The sequence below is a fragment of the Scomber scombrus genome, chromosome 21, assembly GCF_963691925.1.
Source record: "Scomber scombrus chromosome 21, fScoSco1.1, whole genome shotgun sequence".
Classification (NCBI taxonomy): domain Eukaryota; kingdom Metazoa; phylum Chordata; class Actinopteri; order Scombriformes; family Scombridae; genus Scomber; species Scomber scombrus.
This window is the reverse complement of record NC_084990.1, coordinates 3,458,674-3,485,478: the sequence shown is the minus strand read 5'-3', so window position 1 is coordinate 3,485,478 and position 26,805 is coordinate 3,458,674. Positions and strand designations below refer to the sequence as shown.

At 39.8% G+C, this 26,805-nt stretch overlaps 1 protein-coding gene across 1 annotated transcript in view; it reads right to left on the bottom strand.

Annotated features, from left to right (window-relative positions):
* ca10a (carbonic anhydrase Xa) overlaps nt 1-26,805 on the bottom strand; it is a 245,767-nt gene that overhangs the window by 126,592 nt on the left and 92,370 nt on the right. The window contains exon 3 of the mRNA XM_062442856.1: nt 10,593-10,735. Within this exon, the coding sequence (XP_062298840.1) occupies nt 10,593-10,735 (143 nt within the window). The remainder of the gene's footprint in view (nt 1-10,592; nt 10,736-26,805) is intronic.

The window sequence follows — 26,805 nt, the reverse complement described above, 5'->3', positions numbered from 1 at the left end:
TAAGCAAACAATAGCCGTGTTTGATTTTAAAAAGACTAACCTGTCGAAATTTGCACACTAAACAAGTAAGTACACAGTGTACTAACAGAAGTATGTGATGTGAGACACGGCTTAAGTTTAATATTCACTGTTTTTTTTTCAGTTTTTTGGTCCCAAAACTACAAAAATATGTATCTCTAAAGCTGCTAAATACAAATTCGAACTAATAAGACTGTCAATTATTAAAATAATTTCATAAGATGATTCATTCAATCATTTAAGCATTTAAAGTGCCAAACTCTGGTTCCAGCTTCTCAGTTGGATGACGATCTTTGGAGTTTGGACTGTTGGATGGGACATTTGCAGACGTCATCTTGGGCTCTCAGAATTTAGGAATTTATTCATTAGAAAGATAATGACAATAACTGTGAGTTGCAACCCTGGATCAGCTATTACCAAACTGTTTCAGAAACTCAACAACAAGAGTGAAATTCAGGCTAAAACTTGTAATCACCGAAAGCGGTTTGACACATTAATAAAGATGAACGTCTGAATTGTAGCGAACACTTTCCTTTGGAGAACATCAGTAGCGCTTCGTCCCTGAAAGCCCCCTGTCAGCTGAGCCCTAAGACTACACAGCCTCCTCCCTTGAGATGTCATTACCGGCTCTTTGAGGAGGGGATCCATCGGTTTTCAAACAAGCTGGAAAGGCTGCAAACAAGCTTACACTGGACAGAATCCAACTAAGATCACATGATTTTTCAACAGCGGAGAAATCAAACATCCTGTATGGATTAATAAAGTTAGATTATTATCCCTGTAGCCATCAAAGGACAACTGGAGGAAAGCAGAAGGTGGAAGCAGTCCTGCCATCATGCTGCGTGTTGTCCCGCTACCTGTGTGTCAGTGCTGTGAAATCTGCAGGACAGCAGTAAAAGTACTTACTCTGACCCACTTCCCTGTGACTCATCCTGCCATGCTCACCCTATTCACACACTGTTCATCTCTCTCCCTCACCCAAAACAACTCAAAAAACACAATCTAACAGCACACACTCCTCTAATCTAACACAGGAAGCGAGATGTCAGCGTCTCTGTCCACAGAAGCAGCAGTCTGTCAGCTGCAGAGGCCGGACAAAAACTTCCTTCATCACTCTTGACTGACAGCCGAAATTTACTGAACCAAAATAGTTTGCATGTCAGCTCCACGAGAGGAAATTGACAGGGTCTGTATTTGGATATCTGTGTGTGATTTAAACAGCTGTCTGTGCACATTACGCTTCACTAAACGCGACAGAAATGGACTCGGAGTGTGTAAAAAAAAAAAAAAACGCAGGGGGTCTCCGTTAGATGCCTGGTATTCAGAGTGGATTGATACATTTAATAAAATGGAAGCAAATCTGTTCTGGGAGATGCGTGAGGGATGGACACCCAAAACGCTTTAAAAAATGCTTTCCGTGTGAATTGGCCGTATTATCTCAAACCAGGCCGAGTGAACACAGAAGCATGACGGGGGCGTGTTGAGGCCGAAAGCAACCCGGGAGGAGACACAGGCCACATACTGAGAGGCAACACACGGCTGATTGAAGTTTGTCTGAGAGAATGCACGAAGCAGATAGATGTGAGGAGCACACAGGCAAAAAAAAAAAAGTTTCATTTTGTTGTTAAATCAAGTTTAAACTAACAGGAAAAGAAGTCCAAAGTACAACACTGTGCTAGAGTATAGATCCATGTGATGAAACAGCTGATCTTAAAATGTGAAGTCATAGGAGGGAGTGTGTAAATGTTACTGACAGTGCAGCAGCTTTAACAAGTAGATCCAGCATTACTGAAGGTGACGTGTGATGTCCATGTAGCAGCTATAGAAACTACTTATCACAGCTTCAGATCAGTAGTGTCAGTTAGAGAATACACCTGACATCATTGCTACAGTACATCATCTACATGAGTTTTTTTTTTTTTTTTTTTACAATTGACTTATTTAGCATCCTCCATTTCCTTATACGTAGGAAAACATATTTTTAAAGCTGCAACGATAGTCAATTAATAGATTGTTCAACAGCAACTATTTTGATAACTAATTTTCATACTTTTAAAAAAAAGAAAATGCCAAACTGGTTTCCTTAGTCTTCTATGACAGTAATCTGAATATCTCTGGCTTGTGGATTGCTGCTTGGGACAAATCTTTGGCTTTGGGAAACACCGTTTAACATGTTTCACCTTTTTCTGACATTTTATAGACCAAAAAACGAAAAAATTATTCTAGATAGTAATCAGCAGATGCATTTCTTATAATGTAAATAAAATTAAGGCAGTAGGAAATATATATACCACATAGAGGCAATGTCGGATTTGATTCCAGCACTTTCAACTGTCCAATAAAGGCAACAAATGCCAAAAAATGATCTCTTGTTTTCAAATAAATGATTATTGTGTTTTGTATATTTAACATATACTATATGTTTAAAGCAGAATAAATATAATCTGACAAAAAATCTATCAGAAGGTATCAGGTATCTATAATGAAACTAATTTAATGATTTTCAGTCATATAATTCAATTTCTGTTATACTCCAGTATTATTATTAAAGCACAGTAACCAATTTTATCATAATTAGCTCCGTTTTTTTTTTTTTTTTTCATTCTAGAGACAAGTGTTTTGCTTCAGGCAAATATTGATAAAGAAAGAAATTCACTTTCAGAAACATTGCAGCAGCTTTATAAGTCACTGAATATTTATAGGCACAGCAGAATCCTGAGTTTGAGTTGTTATCATCATCACATTGAGAATTCAGTGTTTATATAAAGAAACGGCCCAGTGTCTTTTCCCACTAGTTTCTGACATGAGTTACAGTTATGAAACAGTTGAGTTTGTGGCTGTGTTGATGCTGCTGTATTTACAGCTCTGATGGATCTGATCTGATGGAGCGTCTCCATCTAATAATCAGCAATGGGAGACGATTGACGGTACACTTTATCTTCCACATTACAGTGTTTATTTCATATTTGGAGCATATTTGCATCTTTTATCATCCAATTTCTTGTCTTACTAACTAACTGATACATAACAAAAATAAAAATAAAAAGTATTCAACCCTTACATACTGTTTGGGATGGTTCATTGAAGCTGTTCTGTGTCAAATTTGATCCGTATCTATTGCCATGTGTTTTAGTGAAATGAATAGTTCATAGTTTTAATAAGATAGTAGTTATGAGGATTTCTTTTTATGATGTAGCAGTGAAGACTGATGGCTGTAATGGTTATACAATAAACCCCACACTTCCATAAAGTTCTTGTTATTTTCACTTTACATAAAATACATTTCCATCATTATTACTATGTTATATTTTCATGTCTTAGGTAAAATAGGACATGATATTGTGTGATAGGAGCTGTTTCTTCTCTAAAAATGAGATAAAAAATACACTCTCTCTGCTCTCTGAAACATGAATCAAGGTTTAATCACACATTTATTGATCAGTCAGATCGACTATTGATGCTTTCTAAACACATCTGTGGTTCAACATTTGGTTTTGGCACTTTTTATGAGGGGATTCTTAGACCGGGTTAATTTTGATTATACTGTGAGGGGTGTAGAATATGAACAGTAAGGGTTAACATATTAAACTACCTTATATGAATACTCTTTCTAGGTTTCTCAAAATTGAAAATGGTATTAAGTCTTAAGTCTTGTCCAGATTGTAACTGGCATGTAAACACTCATTTCATTGAATGATAATAATAACATCTGCATTAAAAAAAAAAAAAAAGATTCTTAGCAGCATTTCATGGCCACACCGAAGGTAAGTCAGCCATATGGACACCAACAGCCATGTCTTAAGGCCATCTGGGCCATCGTACCCTGAGCCTGGCTCCTGTCCTGACACCTCCCTGCTTCCTCTCCTTCTTCTTCTGTCCCTCTTCTTGTGCAAGTTTTGTCATTGAGATTCAGGCCCACAGATGGGTACGCCATGGAATGCTGGCTCCGACACCGCCGCTACATGTCCGGCTATCTGCTGCGGCGCCGGAGACATGAGAAAGAATCCCTTCAAGCTTCCATTCCCCCCGCGTCGCCGAGGCAATTAAAGCAATCTCCCGCCTTGAGAAGTGAGAAGAAGCCTCAGTCAGATGACGGTAATTGCAGTTTTCATGCTCGGGGGCCGCTCGCTCTCCCCTTTTTTTTTTGTAATGCGGCGACAACCTCGAAGGTTCATCCAACCCAAACTCGTATCTAATTAATTTGAATCGTCAATTTGCATAATTGAATATTTACGTTATTGTAATGGATTCCAACCTTTGGCAACTGACATTGGCTTGTGTTTGCAGACTCTTACTTGTCACGCTGTCGACTCTACACTATGTACAGCAACAAACACTGATACATGACAGGAGTTTGAATGTGACCCCGACATACACACATACACACACACAAGCCAGGAGTTACTTCAAAGCCAAAAATGTCACTATAAATAATGCTTGCATCCATTTTTGAACAAAAGAAACCATGATATGATATTTCAGTCGGTGTAATGACAGCATTAACATGTGAACTCCAGATGTTTCACCGCTGCTTTATTAGTTAACTACTGTAGATAATGTCACATTACCCACTACCATGAGACTTCTAGTGATTCATGTGTGAAACCTCGCTGCTTAGATATTTACTTTCTGCTACATTTGCACCAGTTGTGGTACCATGCTGATCCCCTGTAGCATATTAACACATTAAACGCTATTTGCCAACTCATTGTCACAGCTGGGGCCCAGTTGTTTTCCGTTGCTCCCCGCACTTGCTGGTCTATGCTAATTATAATGTGTAAAAGCGCTAATGATAATAACATAACACTTGCGTTGCTCGTGTTTCACCGCCAACATGTTTTAATGTAAAGGCAGCGAGGATTTTATTGTATAACAGCCAAAGGAAGCGTCGACAGTGCTAGTGAGGTTTGCCAAGGCTGGGATGTTCATTGCAAAGACTAGACACTTTCTCTCTATATATATCAAAAGGAAAGGAGGAACATGTATTGAGCAGTTGGGTAAATACGGTTTATACTCTGGTGATAGGTGAGATATGATCAGAGCGGCATCGCTAGGCAACCGCCAAAACTTCCCAGAAATTCTGTGTGTTTCTGTACCAAAACAGACATTCATCAAAAAGACTTTGCCCTAATTTACTGTGAATTAATGCGTGAGAAAAAAAAAAAAAGGAAAGAGGGAAAGAGAAAGAATAAAAATGCTCAAGAGAACTTCATCTGAGCCGTGGGTCCTCACTATAATTTGATGAAGTGGGGTATCAAAAAAGAAGTGCTCTCTAACTCATTGCACATTGCACCAATTTGGCAATTTTTCCACTAGTTTTCTTTCAATTATTATTTCTTTTACTCGCACGCTTCATGATAATGGTGCAGGTTTCGGTGCTAGTGTAGTAGACATTTTTTTACTATTTGTTTCTCTGAAGGATTCCAGACACGGTGTGATCAATGTTTCTCTTTTACTTCATGCCAGCACAGAGAAGGACACATATGAAGTAACAAAGTCCACAATGAAATAATAGAGTACATAAACAAACAAATGCTGACCTCTTAACAAATTCAACATCGTCTATTCTACTACCAGGTGTCTACCAGGAGTTAATTAAAGTCACTCACATGTGTTTAAAATAGTGACACCTCCTGTCTCATGTGTCTGACCTGTGGACAAACTGAGTGAACCGTGCCTGCTGTTCGTAAGGAATAGATGAGCTGATACCTAAAGTATTGATACAACCAATACAAAGCCCTAGAACTGATTAAAAATGTCTTATTATTATTTCAGAGAAATGTCCCCTGCAAAAACACGTGAACATACTTCTTATAGACTCTTTCAACTGTGCTGCTATTGTGTACATGAATGTAGTAATCACCTTGTTACTACTGTACTTCTTCTAAATAGTTGTATTTTACTTGATTTTATATATTTAATTTAGTCTATTTTTTAAAAAATCTACTTTGCTATGTACTATTTTAAAATTCTATTTTCCATCTTACATTAATATTTCTAATTCTTTCCTCTTTCTTTTTTGCTCTTTTTAAAAAAAAACATTGCTTTATGCTCCTTTTAGGTTATTTTATTGTGAAGCATTTGGTGTATGTCATTTATTTTATTATTATTATTATTATTATTATTATTATTATTATTATTATTATTATTGTTGTTGTTATTACAAGTAGGAGTAGTACCATTATTTCAGCCAGGGGCCTCAAAGCATTTTCATACCATCAGCAATGAGACTGTACAACACCACAGCTCCCAGTACCTCCCACTCCCATTAATGTATTGTATATTTATTGTTTATTGTACATAGTATTTAGAGATTATTTTATTGTATATATATTTTTATTTTATTTAATTTCATTTCATTTTATTTAATTTTTTGTCACTTTTCAAGAAAACTGTTGTGTCAGTTTTTAATTACAATAAAGTTACCCTATTACTTTTTATTGGATCAAAACCAAATGTTGTGCTATTTCCCAATCTTAACTTGCAGTATCTTATTCACAATACTAGAAACTAGTAAACTGGACATTTATTCTGAAATCAAAATATCAGAATCATGCCCTCATGAAAACCCCTGGTGGACACAGTTTGCAGCGCATCTGCTTCACTGACCCAGGACCAGAATAATATCCCCTCAGCTACCTGCAAACATCTGCAGCCAGCTCACCTGGAAAAGACCCAACAACAGCAGCAGAACCAGCTTCACACACAAGTACACACACCCCTGGGATATCAAACAGAGGATATTAAAGTCATGTACAGAATGAGCTTTAGCTACTGGTTGGCTGGCTCTCTGACTGATATCTGATTGGCCGGCTGGCTGGGTTGGCTGGCTGGGCAAACTGGAGGATGTGGTTATTCCCTCCAGAGTGAAAGTACAAGCTGGCGTCCAAGAGCTTGCTGTTTGTTGTTCTACCTAACACTCCCTGTAATTAGGCAGATTCGGGGCTGCCAGTAACACACACACACACACACACACACACACACACACACACACACACACACACACACACACACACACACACACACACACACACACACACACACACACACACACACACACACACACACACACACACACACACACACACACACACACACACACACACACACCAACCTCACAATGCTTTTCAAATTTCTTCATCTGGTTCATCAGGACAAGAGGGAGATGTTTCTTCACAAACAATAGAAGAAGAAATATCTCCGAACCCCCAAATTCCATTTAGCGCCACGTCATTGCTTAATACCCTTTTTTGAACAACAACACACCACCTGGCAGTGACGTCGCCGTTTATTCCTCGGCGTGCACCTGACTTCAAAGTGCAAAGAACAAAAGCAGCGAAGAGAGCCACACGCTCCCCCCCTCCCCTCCCACCCCACCCCACCCCCCTCCGAATGTGAGGAACGCCACCAATTTCACAGCGCTAATAGATTTCCCCCCGTTGTGTTTGTTTGAAAAATAAACCAGAAACCAGGACAAAAGACACCTAATCCTGTTTCATAAGCACTATTCAGAAAATGTAGGAGAGAGGAGAGAGTGAGGACTCCAAAGTGATTAAATTCATTAAAATCTCTTCAAGTAATTGCAGCTCATCTATGGCAGTAAATATTCAATTAATAGTGCCTTTTTAATAACTGTGATTTCACTGCTCATAGCCTTGCATGTCTCTCTGTCATTAATTAAAATTTCTCTTTGGAGGTCAATCAAATTTCCTTTAACTATTCATTAGCCATAATACAGGGCAGCACAGAAATCTATTAAACTGGGAGTTCATCTTGCTTCCTTCACTCTGTGTGTGTGTGTGTGTGTGTGTGTGTGTGTGTGTGTGTTGTGAGAGAGAGAGACGGGGGGGTTGAGGAGGGTTAATCTTTCTCTCTGCCTTCCTCCTGGGCAGAACGTAAAGGCTTAAGCTCTCGGTGTGGCGAGCCGAGAGCCGCGGCGAGCCGAGCGGAAGCTCTTTACTGGTCTCCGTTGCGTGTTTGGCCAAGGCTGACTGGCTGCCAAACAGCCAGAGACAGAGCGGGGATGAATCAGCACTGACAAGGTGAAGCCAGCTTCGTGTTCAGCGCCTGACAGCTCAGGTGCTCAGAGAGATGGAGACACAACTGATTACATTTAGGCCACTGCAGAGAGAGACAGAGACAGAGAGAGAGAGAGAGAGAGAGAGAGAGAGAGAGAGAGAGAGAGAGAGGGAGAGAGACAAAGCAAGAGAAAGATATAGAAAGAAGGAAGGAGTCCAAATGGTTTTTGGACTCTGAAAAGTTTTCTCAGAGATAAATGAGAAAGTTGGTTGGGTTTGTACAGCTGTCTATGTGAGTGCTATTAAACCTGCTAAAAAAAAAAAAGATATAAATAAACGACAAACATAGTATTTGTTGTTTCTTGCTTGTAAAATGAGGAAAAATGATGGATCTGTGTCTAGTACTTCTCAGTTATTCTGTCTTCTGTACATACTCACACTGTCCTCTGAAGAAAAACAGCAGTATCAGTATTATATATAGTTTATGTTTATATTACAAAGAGCTTGGTTGGCTCTGTGATTTATGACTCCTGTGGGTCTGGAGCAAAAGTGGAAGTGGTGTGACGCTGAGCCATAAAATGTGTGTAGGGAGGCAGTCAGACTGGTTCAATCTGTTCACAAACTGTTGGAATCTGTTTTTAGAGATCACTGTTTGTTTCCTACCCTTCATTTATTTTAATCATAGCGATGAAGGTAACCTCAACAAAGTAGATATTATAAACCAAACCACAAACTTTTCTTAACCCTGAACAAATTGTTTTTCTGTCTAACCAGACCTTAACAAGAATGTTAGATCAGGAAATGCCCGTATGACTCAAGGGCTGCAACTACTGGCTATTTTCATCATTATTTAGTCTGTCAGTTGTTATCTCAGTTCATTCTCGATTAATCGATTAGATGTTTGGTCTACATGATGCTAGAAAATGCTGAAAAATGTCAATCATTGTTCCTCAAAGCCTAAGGTGACATCTTCACATATCTCGTTTTGTCCCGACCAACAGTCCACAACCCAGATATATGAAGTTTACTGTCATAGAAGTCTAAAGAAGTCAGAAAATATTCATATTTATGAAGCTGTATTCAGAAAATTTGGACTTTTTCTTCTTAAAAAAATAACTGATTATCAAAATAGCTGGTGATTGATTTAATAGTTGGCAACTAATCAAATAATGGACTCATTTTTGCAACTATTTGACTCATTTTTGTAACTGTTAGCACTTTTTAACAGATGTGACATAGCCCATACTTTTTATGGTCCCTATTTAGTTGCAGGGTTGACTGTGGCCAAACCCATGACTCTCTCAAGACTGTGGACTGTGGAACAAGACTGTGGTTATGCCCAAGTTGTTGACTCAACTATCCACCAAAACCTTCTTAAACAGGACACGAACAGTAAACTCCTGTGGTGAAATTCATTATTTTGAACCCTGTTGTCATAATTAAATTGGCCTCTAGAGGGCTTTATGTCACTTACTCATAAATGCATGTAATTTTCGGGGGGGCTTGTTGAAATGACTGGCGCTCTGCTTTTTCTTGGGAGAACAGTATCAGATTCAAATGACATCTGCATTACTGTAGAGCAGTTGCATTGAGAGCTTTGTCCCTTTCTCATTGTTTGAGATGCAGCCCTAATGAGACCTTGTAATGCCCCTGTCTGATTCCATCTGACTCATCCTAATAGCAGTTAGAATCACTGTTACGTCCTTGAGGGAGCAGCAGGGGAGCCCTCGGAAAAAGGAGGAATTGTTAAATTTAATTTAACTTCAAGTAAAGATGACACCAGTGAGATAACCTATGGGTGACTTTTCTTATCATTGGTTTCCCTACTACCTCTTTAACATTCTTCAACAGTCTTTAAGATTTAATACTATATGACAAAACTCCACCAATAAGAGGCCTGAGGACCATGACCTGATCAAACACAACCTTCAAGGGCATAAAATTGGCCTGTTTGGAGATCTAGATGAAGACATACCATAGGTGGTACTCTGCAATGCGTCCTATATGCTTTATCATTGCCCACGGCTAACCCTGTACTCACTGCTGGCATGCAAACATAAACTAATCATAACATTAATCTCACCATGCAAATGTGCACTTTTGAAAGCAGACCATCTGTGAAGGCTTCCCAATTAGTTGCTGTCATATGGCACTGCAATGGAACAGATTTCTAATACACACTGTCCTTGGTACACCACTGTACAGGAGACAGTAATAAACAATGTGGTCGACTAATCCCATATCATCCTGCAGGATTTCATCTGTAAAGCCCTTAAGATAAAGTTAAGACTGTTCTAGCCATTGTGCATCTCTGAATGGGTGAATCGTTCTGTGTTTTATCTCCAGTGGAGCATTCGTTAGACAAATAGCTTACATTGTCTGGCAGCACAAACAGCAGTCAGGAACATCGATCAGGGTTACACACCTTATCAAACTACAATAGCGCGGAAAGAACGACCGACACAATGGCGACATAGCACCAGAACAGAGATGCAACCGGCAACAAACAGAATCGACAAAGCCTCGGCGTCCATCAAGCCTTACTTGTGTCTTTACCTTTCGTCCACCCGTGTTCAGCTTTATAGGCGTGAGGAAGGGGTCAAAGATCATGTGGCTGGTCTCGATGTTGACTGGCGACTGCCTCTTCCCCACCGAGCACAGGTTCCACGCCGAATTTACCAGCCCCCAGAATGATGGCACTGCAAGACAAAAGACAGAGTGGGTGTTCAAAAGGGTGATCATCTGCACCGACCAGATAGGAGAGCATTCCACAGAAAGGTCACACGACGACGGCCAGAGTGAGAGCCTCAGCATTTTTCAGACCTGCAAGCCTCGCAGTGGGAGAAATGTAATTAGCAGAGTTCAACTGATGTGAGCATTCGATGGCCTGTAGTGATACTTTAGGATTCAACCTGCCAATTGATCCTTAATGATATTTCATGTTGATGTCTGAAACCTTTTGCAAGTTTAGACATGTGGAATAATTATCTCACAATAATGTATTCATTTGTTCATGTCACCATCAGTATGCTCTATAGCAGACAAAGTGTATGTCCTCTCCAATACTTATGGTCCATATTGAATCATTTGCTCAAATCTTGTGCAAGAAAGTAGTAAGAATATAAATTAATACATGCACACAGGGAATATTCAACATATAAACAATTAGTCAGTTAATTAGGCACCTAAAAAGAATGCAGTCTAATACAGGAGCCCTGCAATAATATCGGACCCTATCCATGGTCATTTTGGAGGATAACATTTTGGGATTTTTTTTATTTCATGCACTGCAAACTAAGGCCTCTAGAAAAGAAAGACAGCTATAAAACAACAAGGGAAAACAAAAACTGAATATTAGAACGTTCATGAAGGTAGGATTTATTGCAGGGGGGCTCTTTCATACCATAAGCCATCATACTGTACAACACCACAGCTCCCAGTACTTCCCACTCACAGTAAAAAACACTGAGGCTGTCCTTACTGTTTAATCCCAGGAACATTTCACACTTGTATAGTATCAGGAATTGGTATGTATTGTAGATTATTTTATACAGACATTGTTTATTGTATGTAGTATTTTATTTTATTTTTATTTTTATCACTTTCACCATTATGAGACTACTGTTGTGTCAATTTTGAATTTCTCCCTAGCATTAGTTTTAGCTCGGTGTACCTTATAAACTGAAAACTGACTGTATATGACATACTTATGAGTAAATACAAGAAAAATATATATTAAAGAAAGACACTTCTAATAGCCTTTTTAAGAGTTGTATTATCGGATCATTGTAAAAGATAAAGAAGAAATAAAAGAAACAGAGACCACAATGCATAAAAAGAACACAAGACGTACAAACCATAACTTAAATTAAAAAAATCAAGAACATTCCAAAGAAAACAAAAGACTCTTTAAGAGATCTGTACTGGTTTTGGCTTCTTTGAGACCAGAGGAAAAGTAAATGGAGTAGTTAAGTAAGTTCAATAGAAGTATCACACATTTGCAGGAGTTCTTGAGTTAATGTACTTTGTACTTCCTATCACTGCACTGTATCATATACCTCTTCCAGGTTATTATTGGCTAATCAACTAAAGGAATGGTTCGGGATAAAGGGATATTACAGCAAATTTGTACTTTTTACACTTCCATAAAATTTGCCAACTCACAAGAGACAGATTTTAAAATCCTCAGTTTGTAATGCAGGTTTTCTGTCTGTCTTGCGGTCTGCAAGCCCGGACCAAGTTAACCCCGATGATATCACTACAACATCTGTAAGTGCCACTTGACAGTTTCCCATTAAGGGATTTCCACAACCACCATCAAATATCTAGTTGATAAAAATGATCATATCCATTAAAATACAGTTAAATTACAGTGTTCTTAGCAGATGTTTCTGTCTGTTCTTAACATTACTAAAACTACTCGTCTCTTACCAAACCACAGTCTGTTAAATGTACAGCACAAAATATAACAAGGACAAGTGAAAAAACACAGTAATAAATGGAGCACTCTAACAATCCTGTAGAAAGGAGCCAGTCACCTTGCATGCTTTCTAGCATTCTATCCTCAACTATTTTTGGTATCCATGTCACACTACAAGGCATTTAATTTTGAACATAAGCTCCCGTGCGCCCATATCATCCATCTTGAAGACACAGTGGCATGGATTGCAAGTCTCATGCTGCAGCAGGCAATGTCAAGATGAGAATCACGGAGCTTAGTGGGCGAAACTAATCTGGAGTGACTTTTAGCAATTTGGTCAAAAGCTCCCTCTGAATGGTAGAGATATAACAGAACAGAGAGAGGTGGAATCAGGCTTTAATCAGCTAACACATGTAGTATAAGACTGAGAGGACATGCTGGCACTGTGAGAGAATGTCAGCACCGTGGGAGTGATAGGCATCTCAGCCAGTCATTTTCTTATGTAAGACTTGGCCATTGGGACTAAGAATTCAATTCCTTCGCAGGGTGGGAAGCAAACGCTTATCACCGGTAACTCTAAGCAGGAGGCACTTTTTTGCCATAAGTATCTGCTGGTGCCTCGAGCAGCATTTTCCATTTAAGAACACGGTATTATGCAGAAAATGAGTCACTGGAATTGTGCAATACAAATTCCGCCGAGATTTCCAACAAAAGCAGAGATAATTTGAAAATATGCAAATTTGTGATGAATCACGGGGGAAGCAGACACGACGCAGCGCGAATTCAAAGCTTAAGACTCAGCAAGTCAAGCGGTCCGACGAGGCTCCGAGCCACAGTGTTTGTTTGTGGTGCTCGCAGACATGCTCGACGGAGAAAGCACTACATCACTGTTCAAATAAAAGCGTGGAGTCAAGAGAAACAGGTGGCACTTTATTCATCATCCTTTCTACCATGAGCACGGTGTTAACTGGGGTATGTGCTCATTTCATGGTGTTTCCCCACAATGAATAAATGTCATCAGAGAGCATGTATCCAAAGTAATGCAACAAATACAAGTGACTGAGCTCTGTGAGTTATACGAATCATGTTCTTACTTTACTTACTTTACTTTTTAGCTGTGCTAGTCTATACTTTTATATCAATAATGGGTCAAGTAGCACATGTGTAACGTGAAAGGGGTCGTTCATATAGACAAACCCACAATAAACTAATATCCAGTTCTGCAGTTCCCTAAAGGTTGAAGAAACAGCTTTTTTTGTGTCTTTCAGCTTATTCTTTTGGTCTCATAGTTTTGTGTCACTCCTGTAAAGCTATTTTCAGATGCAGCAGGCTACTTTTTTCAGTTAAAAAGCTCTGATAAACCTACTGTGTACTAACTGCCCTGTAAACAGCGGGCAAAATTAAGCAACAAGGTTGGTGGAGCCCAAAGCAGAGCTAAAAGGAGATTGGATATCGGACTTACAGTCACCAGCTGGCCCGAAATAGGTGTAGCTGCCTCAGTAGCTGACTGTTTGCTAGCATGCTCACCATATCAACATTATAAAGTGATAATATATTTGCGTTGTGTTTAAAGTTTTGTTATCCCGCTTTGTCAAGTGACCAAAAAAATCAGTTGACGCTGCTTTAAAGCTTTCAAATAAGGTATATAACCAACTTGCTCATTTAAGGTGGCAAAACGGTGTAATTCCAGCTGGTTATGGTAACATTGTACTCACAAATAAATAAAGAAATCCAAGAAAATAGTAACATCAGTGGCACAATGTTGAACAGGGCAAGAAACATGGATAACATAATCACACAAGGTTATAAACAAGCCAAGAGTTTAGCTAGATTATTTAAACCACTTCATTTGAAGATAACAATAAAAGTTAGTGCATCTAGAATGTTGCTAACAATTGCTCATTGAAAAGGAAAAATGTGTGTGTGTGTTTGCAACTACAGTAAGTATGTTAGGAAAAATTTGAAGGACGTCAGTCTTTAAACTGTCAAGTTTTGAATCCACTTGATTTAAATGGAGAGACACAAAATCTCAAGCTGTACTTGACAGAAAGCATCTCCAAAGTACAAGTTGAGACCTTTCATTGCCTATTAAATGTGTTCCTTTAGCCTATCTATTATTTATGTAATCACATCAAGCAGAGTTAAGTCAGTACCTTGATACATTGAACTAATGTTGCAGTTATGTTTCATATCAGGATGAAATAACCATCTCTACTTAATCCTTCACTGGAGGATGACAAATAGGTCTACTGTAGATACAGTGTGGTGACTGTCCTACAGACATAAGTTACGGCTTACTGTAAGACCTTAGTCACACAACACTGAGTCATACACCGCAATAAAAAGCTTTGCTCAGTAATCCTACTGAAGGTGGGAGTTCTTTCTGTGTCTAACTGTCAGTATTTTGACTTTATTACAAGTCAAAAAAAATGTTGACTCGAGACACTCTAGAGTACAACAGTAAATACTGTTGCTTTATGAAATAGCACTTAGAACTTGACCTCAAATACAATACTGGACTTCATGCTGACTTTCACTGAGTCCTTACACACCAGGGGGGTGGCAAGTTGCTGCATCTATTTATGTCAGCAGCTTTGCCTGCTGGCCCAGCGGCAGCAGCAGCAGCAGCAGCGGCCGTGGCAGTGGCAGCACGGGACTAGATGTGTGGTTTCTAGCCACTCAAACAAGCCTTTCTCCATTTTTGCCATTTGTACAGACGCATAAAAAACTTTGGCAGGCCGGCCTCTTGAGCTGTGATATTCATGAAAGGGTTGCTCACTGAACTATAATGTTTGACCGAGATGCAGAAGGGCTCCCTGGTGATTGTGCTGAGCTTTGTGTAACATATCAGTGGCAGCCAAAGGCCAACATAATACAGATTTCGATGGAGTTCGGGAAGTTATAATAAACCTGTTCCTATAAAGTTCCGTAAATACAGATTAGTTCAAATAAAGGAAAAACCTGAACAGATGGAAGCATACAAATGCAGATGTTTCGCCATATTGAACCAGGACTAAAGTAGAAGTGAATCCTACTATGGCCTTCATAGTCACCAGACTTTTTAGGGTAGCGTTTTAGACAGCGATCTCCACCAACAACATCAAAACACCAAATGAATGAATTTCTACTGGAAGATTGCTGTTCATCCTACCAGCAGAAGTTCAGCCTTAGAAAATCGATGAAAAGGAGTGTTCAAGCTGTTTGGGAGGATCATGGTCGACCAAAACCGTCCAACCCTTAAATTTAAGAAGATGACCATTAAATGAACGACATCTGTCCGGTCAAACTTTGTCAGCAAATGGTCCAAACTGCAGCAACACTGATGGAAGGCATTTATAGTTTTTTGCACCCTTTCTAACCCTCATGAGTTTTTAGGATTAAGCATGGAGCATTATCATTGTAATTTTTGCATTTTACTAATGTGCTAATGAACCTTCAAAATCAAGTTGGAAGTTATTGGTGGTAAGCCATTTTTGTACCACAGGACTTAAAACTCTACTACTTAGACAACGTTCAGATCGACATTAACTCTGCATGAAATTATGTAGCCCTCTCTTTCATTTGAATGGGTTAAGTTGACACAGTTAGGGTGCCACCACTGCTACTTGAAACAACATGCCCAACCACCGCAGCCCCATGCACTGTTTTAACGCAGGGCTAATTCCGGTCTGAACGTCACCAAACTCCTTTTAATACCAAAGGCAAATAAGATCAAGCAATTCATCAGGAACTCTGTCAGTACATTTTAATAAAGCCACCGATCAAGAGCAATTTATTTCATTTCCAGGTTCCTCATGGTTCCATTTAACCATTATCTGTCTATGAGAAGAAAAAAATACAAAAAACAATGGAAAAAAAACATTGAATAATATGGGTTGAATTGTCGGTTGTTAAAGGAAGCATTGAATTAGGAAGCAACGTGTTTCGCCGGGGAGGGAGAGAACAAGTGGAAGAGAAAGACAAAGAGAGAAAGAGAGACCTCTTCTGATGCAAAAATCCTTCTTGAAAATGACAGGAAATCCATGTGCAGACTGGGAATAGGAGTGTAAGGGAATCGATCCATTAAACCCGGTCCTCTTGTCGTAAATGTACACATAATTATTAGCTGTTGATAGATTCCTGAATGCAACCACAGTGGCAAGAGACATCACTCACTGCTGACAGAAGCACAAGCAGCTCTGTCAATAATCTACACAGACCTTCCTATAGCGCTGATCCTCCTATATTTCACTTAGAGCGTTTAGAGCCACCTCTGTTTCTTATTGGCAAGCTGTAAAAGTAGACAGGGATATATGTGGTGGCCTTTTCCAGATGTCGGACAGTGGGGGGTTTGTATGCGCAAGTGAAAAGGGCAACAGAGGGTGGGAGGGTTTTGTTTCACAACTGGTCCAATTCCCACTTTTTCTTAATCAAAAGGCCTTCGGCAATCAGGATTTCACATGGTGGATTATGGTTTGGATTTATTTAGACACTAGCTTCACCAAAAGGAAATGTCGAGCAGCTGAGAGGCAAATCTTTAAACTATAACTGCAATCTTTACGGCTTCTTATACTGCATCCATTTGTCATTAGGTTCCAATATGTGTTGTCATTTCGCCCCAACTCTAGTGGAAAGGTTTTACTTGCTATTTTCCAAGTACGTGCTATAACATTTTAGATAATTGGTTGAAATATTATGAGGAATTCACTTGAATGTGATGTAGAAAATGTTTTTTCTCTTCCCCTGAGCCCTCCTAGGTGTCTGTTTTGTGTTCACTCATTGCCATATGGTATGAATCAATTAGCAGACTGTTGCTTGAGTTGTGTAATCCCTCAAAATGAAACATAATTATGCATTAATTTTAGTCACCGTTGCACTACTGCTGCATGGTAATACGATATATTACTTCTTTTCTTATTGTAAAAAAATCCCATTGAAAGACCAAAACCAATGTATCTACTAACAAGTACTGTGTGTGTATCCAAAATCTGATATATCTTATTCATGTTGAATAAGAGAGATGCAATGTTGTTCAAAAACTATTAAAAACTCTGATCACACTGTTGCACTGGGAGACATGTTCCTTCATTACCACGAACACACACACTAGTTTATTTATGCCCCAATCCCCCCCCACCCACAGCAGGACACACACAGTGTCCTGCTGCTAGATATACTCAGAGCACCAAATGTGGATTCATCTCCAAAAGAAAATAGTATCCAGCTAACGCATTATTTCCTCCTTTTGGAATAACATTTGTTAAAAACTGAAATGGCCTGCTGTTTTAGGAAATAACTGAAGTTAATAAAAAAAAAAAGAAACTGTATATTTGGGAGCTGTTTTTACAGCATTGTATATTAAGGAGGAAACAATAAGCTCTGAGCTGAGAGCCATAAACAGAAAGTATTAAGAGGCACACTGACATAATGTTGCTTTTGATCTTTTCATGGGTTTTGTTGACAGTAAATGAGTTGTACAATAACACCTGCTTTATTTTAATAGAAGATTGACTCTGAACATAAGTGATGTCTCATAACGATAATGTATCTGTATTCATTATCATTACAGTTACAGTTTCAACAGTTTGCTTGTAGATTTCCGATACAGGAAAATTCAATAACTTCCAATAACATAAATATTCTCATTTCTAAAGCACATCAGCATGGTCTGCTATAATGTAAAGCAGACATCATTTGCAGTAAATGTAGTCGAACCTGCAAAACTGCTGGTACAAGCCTTTAAAACTGAAGTATGTAATTAGCACAACTGAAACTGACCAAAAAGGTGTTTAAACTTTCAGCATGTTGAGAACTAATGACGACGAGACGGGCCAAGATTTAATAATGATGACTTCTGCTTTCTCTCACTTACTTGTTAATATTTAGGAAAGGACTCCTGACTTTTTAATTTGTCAGACCCCTACGCAATACCAGAAATTTGCGTTGCATTTGAAAAAAAATTGTGAACTGGGACACATTTCATGATTTAGTCCGACGGATGTTTTTCACATTTAAAACCTCGCCTGGTGCAGCTACACCCGGGCTCAGCCTGAGCGTGTGAGGCCATGTTTGCAGACTAATTATGCGGCTGCCTCGGCTGAGTCTGCGGTGCTCGCCGGATCGTCCCTCTGGGCTTATTAGAGTTCAGGGTTGCGGTGAAGGTGGGATCCGAGGTCTGAGGAGACGCTCGCCGGACAATTAGGTCTTACATTAATTACTTATACTGCTGTATATCTCACAGATAGCCATGTAGTCATAAATCCAAAGCCTGGGGAGACATGCTTTCTCATTATAGAGAGCTGCTCGGAGATTCAAAATGCATTATATATATATATAACAGATGCACACATGCACAAAGGGGTTAAAGCTGCAACAGGGAAAGTACAGGGGGAAATCTGCAATTACAAATCTTTAAAAGGCAACCCCTACAATTCCTAAATTTCACTAAATGAGATGCACCCACACTCAAAGACCAGTGTTAACAGCTGCAGAGGTGTGTGTTTCATTAAAACAGGCCCACGTGCTGAGATAGCTTTAATGAAATGTCTTTATTCTGTCAACTGGATATGGATGAAAAGTTAGAGTAATAGTCTTTTGGAAACAGGAGGGAATTGGAGAAAAATGCAGAGAGCACACACACACACACACACACACACAAACACACACTCTCTCTCCATCTCCTCTATCCCAAAGACCCAGATGCATCCTGTACATCAATTTCTTGGACGAGCATCAAGAAAAGTATAGGAGAAAAAAAGTGTCGTCCTTTTGTAACTGCTGATGCAAAGCCGGGTTGTAAATTCTGCCCTGCAATTGGAGAGAGAGAGAGAGAGAGAGAGAACTGAAGGAGACCTAACAGCTTGGGGATAAATGCTTACTTAAGCAGGTATGGAAACCAACATCTTAATGATAATGAATGTCTAACAGCAGCGGGTGAAGGAGCTGTCATATTCTGCTAGCTCTCAATTTAAAAAGCAGTGCTCCGGCGCTGCAGGTTCCATCTTGTTTACTCACTGGGGGGGGGGTGGGGGGGGGGCATTTGAACATACATTTTGGCGCGTATGTGAACAGAGGGAGATTTGCTTTATATAAAAAGCTCTGGACAGGGACCAGGTGTATAGTGCATTTATGAAAAAAAAAAAAAAAAAAAAGTTGTCATTGTTTTGCATTGGGAACTTGGTGACTGTACATTTGAGATTATAAAAAAAAAAGAAAAAGAAAGAAAGGTGCGGAGGCGAGCGTATAACGCACACATCTTTGCATTGCCACATTCGTCAGCTCTACATACAGTACAGGGTTTTTTGGCATGTATGAAAGGTGTTTAGAAATGATATTTTTGGAACAAGACGCCGGCGTGGAGACGTGGGGTGGGAGTGGGGGTGGAGGGGGGGCAGAGATTTTGTGGCGTCAAGATAAACACAAGTGAAGCGCGCAGAGAGGAGATACAATACACACTGAGTTAACTCAATGTTTAACTCCCAGAGCTGCCACACTTTGAGACAAAGACAGCTAACAGGAGCTATGCCGAGGTAGATAAACAGAGCTGCTGAACAACAGAAAGAGAGTGACAGAACGCAAGGCAGGCCACTTTCACTAAAGCTAATATAAACCTGTATTTCTTTGCTATATAAATACAGTGCATAATAATTAATATACACATTAAACAAGCCTGCAGGCAACAATAGCTGCCTCTGTAATTACTGTTTAACAGTAACTGACTGAGCAACACAACAGTGTGGAAATGAGAGCAGTTTCACTCTTCACAGCATGCAGTGCAGACAGAGTCAGGACCCTGGACAGCTCCCCCCCCCCCTCTTCTGTCTCCCTAGCTTCTGTAACCCCTATGCAATCTCTAGTCTTTCATCTGTCTTGTCTGAAAGAAAAAAAAAATAAAGTAAAGCTTGTTCCCAAGGTTTACATTCCACTTTAGGAGATGTTTAGCTCAAAATTGCAGAGTATGACTTCTAGTTCAGATCACAAACAAACAAATGTCTCCAGAGTTTGTTTGCAACCTCTTCATATCTAAAGGGTCTTGTGTGGTTGTTTTGGTCTGCGCCCAAGTGCAATTGCTGTGTACAGATCTACCCAAGCACATCATACCAAGAGGACAAAAAAAACTACCAATTTAACTAAAAGATGCAGGTTTGACAAAGTCCTTAATCTGGAAGTAAGGTTTCCACATATGGTTGAAAAGCTACTGACCACCAGCAAGAGAACCAGATCTCCATAAGACACTAGGGCTGGGTATCATTTAAAAAAATGACGATATCAGTACCAATATTAGTCAATCTGCATGTCAAATCATGGTCAAATTCCAAATCTTGAGGTTAACCTATATCTTCCTGCAAGTCAAATTTCAGGGTTTCAACCTGTCCTAAACGCTTCATTTACGATGTTTTTTAAACTGTTTTCTACCTTGCTGATGAGCTGACATCAGCTCGTCAAGCATAAACATTCAGTCATACATTCTGTCGTCTTGGTTGCTAGGGTTGTTGCTAATGCTGGTCATTTAAAAAAACTAATTATGACACTAGTACCAATCCAAGTACACTTAAGGTGATACCAATACCAATTGAGTCCTTTGTTCGATACCCATTCCACATTTAGTGCTCTGTCTTTTATCTATTCTAACAGGCGTGTAGTGTAGACACACTTTAGAGTGTTTAGGTGTCATCTTTACTGCTGAACTGCTTAGCGTACTAACTCAAATTCACCACCACAGACACTGATGTGGCAGTGGGCCATTTCAGTCGATACCTTAAAGGTATCGAGTACGGATACCCAGCCCTTCAAGATGGACAGGGGCAGTTAACTAATGACTTATTTAAAACTTTTTTTTTTTTATTCATTTCCATCTGAACCATGGTGGAAGTGGTTTGCTGGCTTTTTGTGTTTGGTACATGTTGGTTTATAAGTAAAAGTAGTTTATAGCTGATAACACCCATCTGCTTAAAACCATAAACCCTAGAGGATTTGGGTGGTGGGGTTTCAGGTCCATTTAAACAATGGCCAGATTAACTTTTAAGGACAAAAATGTGCTGTTGGGCCCCCATTGACACTCACATCTCCAACATCTACCTCCCTCTACACTTTGCTTATGTAGTCATGTTATGTATGTCAGTTGCCTTCAAGTTCCCATTAATCTCAGTCCACACAGCAGATTAAACATACACTATGAGATTAACTATGATAAAAACATGTCATAGTTGAGGTTGATACAATTCCCAAACAAATCCAAAAAAAAAGGAAATGCATTAAATCTGGGACTTTTGGGTCACCTATGGCTCTATACTCAGCCTTACCCCAGAACCACTCCAGGTTTTAAAGCCATTCCTTACAGCTGGTGTATATTACATTTGACTAGTAATGAATAATACCATAGTTTATTTTCAGAAGGGATTATTAATCATGAAAGCACTGTGCTCAGCTTGCAAAATGAACCGAAAAACATACTAAAAGTTGAATAAACCTCAACGAAACCAGTCCGTATGAAACCATCTATAGAAATCGAGCACCTCAGCACTGCTCTTTATGCTGACCTTTCTGTAAATGAACTCATTAAAGAACAAGCTGCTTGAAAAAAAAGGAGGATATTTGCTTTTAATGATTAAAAAAATCCACATAGACACTCACATAAATGGTCTCAGCTGCAGGTGAGGCACTATCATGTTGTAGCAGAGACTTTTATCACCTGGTCCACAGTAGTCTCATTAGCACAGTTCGTCAATAGGCCCATTTTTATCAGCCGTAGCGGTAGTGCTAATGGGGCTAACACCGACGCTGTTGACAATTAGCAGAACAAACCGTAAATCACTGGGCTGCTGTTACACGCAGGGCTGCCGCAGGTACTTGAGCATCTTTCAAGATGCACATGTATTGAGTGATGTTGAGTGAATGTATTAGACTGTGTGCATCTGTGAGACAGAGGGGGGGGGGAGGGGGCTGGGTGTTGAGGCGCCTGGAAGAAATGAAAGTGTCTGTATTAATTGTGGACTACAGAGTCTGTGAAAGCTTTCACTGTTCGTCTGTCCTGTGTGGTGCTGCCTTCAAGTCACATGTTGGAAGAGACCTGTAGACAATTAAACATGGTACTTTAAAAAAGGCTTAAAGTTCAATGTCACAATATGCTAGAGATATATTATGAAATATCATAGAAACACATTACTTAGGAATAGCACAGATGACTATGCAATGCTAAATATAAAACCATCACAGCACTTAATGCGACATATGAGGCACTTTGTTAAGTACAGTGTCTAACATATCACCAGACTTCACTGAGAAATTTGAGAAAATAACAGATTCGACTCTTCAGTTAAGCACTTCAAAGAGGTGTGAACTAAATGTTGCTGTGCTTTTAATAAGATATCACTGATGTATGAATAAAATACTGGAACCTTTGATTATAAAATAGAATGCTACATTAATAAAAGTATTAAGTAAAGAAATGACATATTTAACAAAGTGCTGATTGGGGCTGGACACATCAAGAGAAAAGATACAAATGTTCTTGTTAGGGATGGCAAATTAACAGTATGGTTGATTAACACTATTAACTATGCATGAACCTTACACGTGCCACCACCAAAACCTCAACAGACGGACTTTGCTCCTTTCTACATGAAAAGGTACACTACTGTTCCGACTGCATTGACACTGGAACCTGACATTGTTAATTGTGAGGTGTAGAATTGTCCAGTATCAATGTAATTCTTGCCTTCTTATTATTCTTTGTCAGTTAATGTGAGTAGTGGAGCCCCGATGCATCGTATACTGTGCTTAATAAACTAACATCATTATGAAAATATGTAATATTGAAACATTAGTATGTTAAAGCAAAATACATTTGCCAAGTTTGAATCTTTGACCCATGACCCACACTCAGAATGGAAGACACTGGTTAAAATATAGTGTAAAATTCCTTTAAGATACTCGTGGCCGGATCTACAAGATGAGCAATCAGTGACTCTACAGAAATATGACACAAGACTTGACCCTTTCTCTTGTTGTTGATTATTAAGGTCACTGTCAGAAGCCTAGTATGTCTAAAACTAAATATAAAGTTATGAGGGTTCCACCCAACAGCAGTGTTATCCAATCAGAATAAAATCCTTTTCATAATTGATTGTTTTATGTGTCAGTCTGACAGATGGGTAAGTGACGATCGGTTAGCAGGCCACAATGCACTGTGGATAGGTTGTATTAATGAGTATGTAGGAATATGATCAACTAGCTGAAAATGGAAGACACTGGCTGTAACCAAAAGCCATGAAGCACTACCAAAAGAAAGAAAAAAACAAAAGAAAAGGAAGAGAAAGAAGTGGCTTCAATAAAAAATAAAAAAAGTCCTGCAAATAAGTAACTTCTTCTAAAAGGCTAAACATGAAGGAGGTTGGAACCTCGTGGGGTACTGATCCAGTCTTGAGGACAGTGTAACTGAAGTTTCACTGGAACTTTAACTTCACAGTGTTAATGAGACTTGAATTCGTTATAGCTTTTTCTGACTTATTGTTGACCTGCTGTAAGGCAGCCAGTGCCGCTCCAATACTGCTGTGTGTTCATGCATTTTCAAGTGAATAAATTATTAAAACATCAATTATATGCATTGTACTAATTTTCTCTTCTTAATTTTCTCGCTTCAGTGCAAGCCAGCGCTGCTTGACCGCTGATATGAAAGCCACCACAAAATGACTTTGAACCACCACCGACTACATCAGGCAGTTACAATTTCTTACTCCTGAACTGTCCGAGTTTGGTCTAACATCTGTGTTCATGTATGTTACACCCGTGTTGAGTGTATATGTTTGGGCACAGTCGGAGGAAATGGTCAGTGACAGTGGGTGTATTTTGTGCTTGTCCTGTGATGCTGGGGTAATCCTGCTGGCCCAGCACAGTGCGGAGGCCTCATTAGCACTGCCCAGTCAACAGAACAATAAACATGCCAGTCAAGCTAAGTCCCCCTGTCATGTTGTTAATGGTCTGGGATATCCAAGTTGGCGGCCAGCAGAGGCCCCTCGCTCACGGGATGGAATAACAAATACAACTCCCCCTCGAGGTGGGGTGTGGAGGGAGGATAGTAGAGTAGAGAGTAGGAGGAGAATGTGAAGCACTGCTTTAGAGAGGGATTTATCTTCTGACTCAGGTGTTTTGTAAGCAGGAGCATCGTAATGTATGAGGACTTGATGCGAGGTGTCGACTGCAGGTTCAGGGCAAGGGGCGTTGTGCACATTAGGGTCTCCACTGATTTCCCAGTGAGTTACGAGAAACATGTTCTTAAGGGAATACAGAAGCAGTGCACAGTGGTGAGCTTGGAGGTCTGGGGCCAGTATGATGCTAGTATTATAAACTATATAGATAGATGGCTGAAAATAAATATGGCATACTATGTGTGAAGACTGAAACCTAACTTAACTCCTAAAAAGTGAGATAAATAACACAGCAGGTGGGAAACTGCACCAAAGTACCACAGTGTGCCTAGATTTACAGAAGTCTGGCAGGCGCTTTTTTGGTTATGAAATCATTCTCTTCCCATTTTTGCATATTCACATAACAGGTAATTAAAAATACTGAGCTGCATTTTTTTTTTGCCAACTCTTCTACAAAAATGCTTCATTTTGAGAGGAAAGTAACTAACGCCACCCCTAGACAGCAGTGACAAAATACCAATGCAGTGAGCCACAGTCAGCAGTCAGTCTCCTCGCACTACATTAGCAACTTGTCCTTATCCGAGTTCTTCTGAGAGAGCCACTGAGACTGTCAGTCATTCGCTGTGTTAATTACTGGCCGATCTTTGAGGTCAGACTCCAGACTCCATTTGGAAACCAAACCCCCGACTGATATTCACCTTGCGATTCGAGGCAAATGTACTTTTATCCTCAGGAGTTGTGCGTCACTAACTCGGCCCCCGTGGAGACTAAAGACATGTAAGAGCAGGAAAACAACTGCAGTAATAATTACCTAAAGGTAAAAAAAAAAGATCTACGGCTGTGCCAATCTGTCCTGGGGATAATCTGCTTTTTACAGATAGCTACGGTGTGAAGTCGTCTGTATTAAACAGGTGGACGCCTTGTGGGGGGAAAGCAAACATAATGGACAAAATGTTTAATGGTCCTTTTTAAGAGGGAGTTTGTGATATTGGCTCATGGCAGCACAGGGATGGTGGTTTACACAGTAGAAATGAGTAAAACAACCTTGTTGCATTCGTCAGTATGAGACTGAGCACTGGCTTTTCTTCCAATTTCCAACAGCTTTGTGTCTCCATTTCAATCACAGCGGGGTGCTTGGGCCTCCTCAGCAGTCCATGTCATTACATTTTGTTGTAGTCCGCTAGACTACGTGGCGAGCATGTCCAAGCATGTATGTGAGCTTTATATGTAGCTTCAAATCCCTGGGAGAGTGCATGGGGGTAATCACTGCCTCCCTCTCAGGTCTACTCTTTAGTCTATAGCCACCACTTGGACTCCTAGTCTATATGGATGAAGGAGGAACATGATTAAAACACGCAGTGGCACTGACTCCAGTCCTCAGGGGTCAAAACGTAACATCTCTCCAAGAAAGCAAATGAGGAAAAAGCCGGGTAAACGAAGCAAAATTAATAAGCGGGGAGTGAAGAAGCCCGCAGCTCAGTGACTCTGCGTTCGCTCGTTCTGTATCTATGCCCTCGCTTCATTGTTCAGTCAGAATGATTCCATCCCCAGAGAAGCTGACAGGACAACAAAATCAAGGCCATTGAAACCCAGACTCAATGGAGACTCGATCGTCTTCCAAACCACAGAGAGTCTCGGTGGTAAACAATCAGGTGCTCGGTGTTCTCTGTGGATTTGGTAAAGGCTTGTTTCTGAAAGGATGCTGATAAGTATAATAACTCAATTTCATTTGGCTACAGACTCTGAATAATAAAGACATTTTCAAAATGTGGCTATTGACTGAAAGACCCATTGGAGGCTAATGAGTCCATTCCTCTCTCTTTTTACATCCCTCTCTCTCACTCATAAGCCCTGAATTTCAAAAAAAAAAAAAAGAGAAAAAAGGACCTTTTACACCAAAAAAAAAAAAAAAAGAATTACCACTGCTAATCTCTTGGCTAAGCGCTTGATAAGGTCCAGTAATAGAAATCATTGTGTCTGCTTTCATGTCCCCAAAAAGGGGACTTCAATGCCAACAGACAATGAGAGTCCATATGCTTCTTCTTCCTCGACTCATTTCAGAGGGGAAATATTAATAATGGCTCTTCTTTGACTCTATCTGCCACTGCGTGGGCTGTTTGAAGCGTAATGGCAGCCGAGTGACAGCAACAACACTGCTCTTCCCTCGATCTCTTTCCCACACACACACACACACACACACACACACACAGTCCCTGCTAATGAA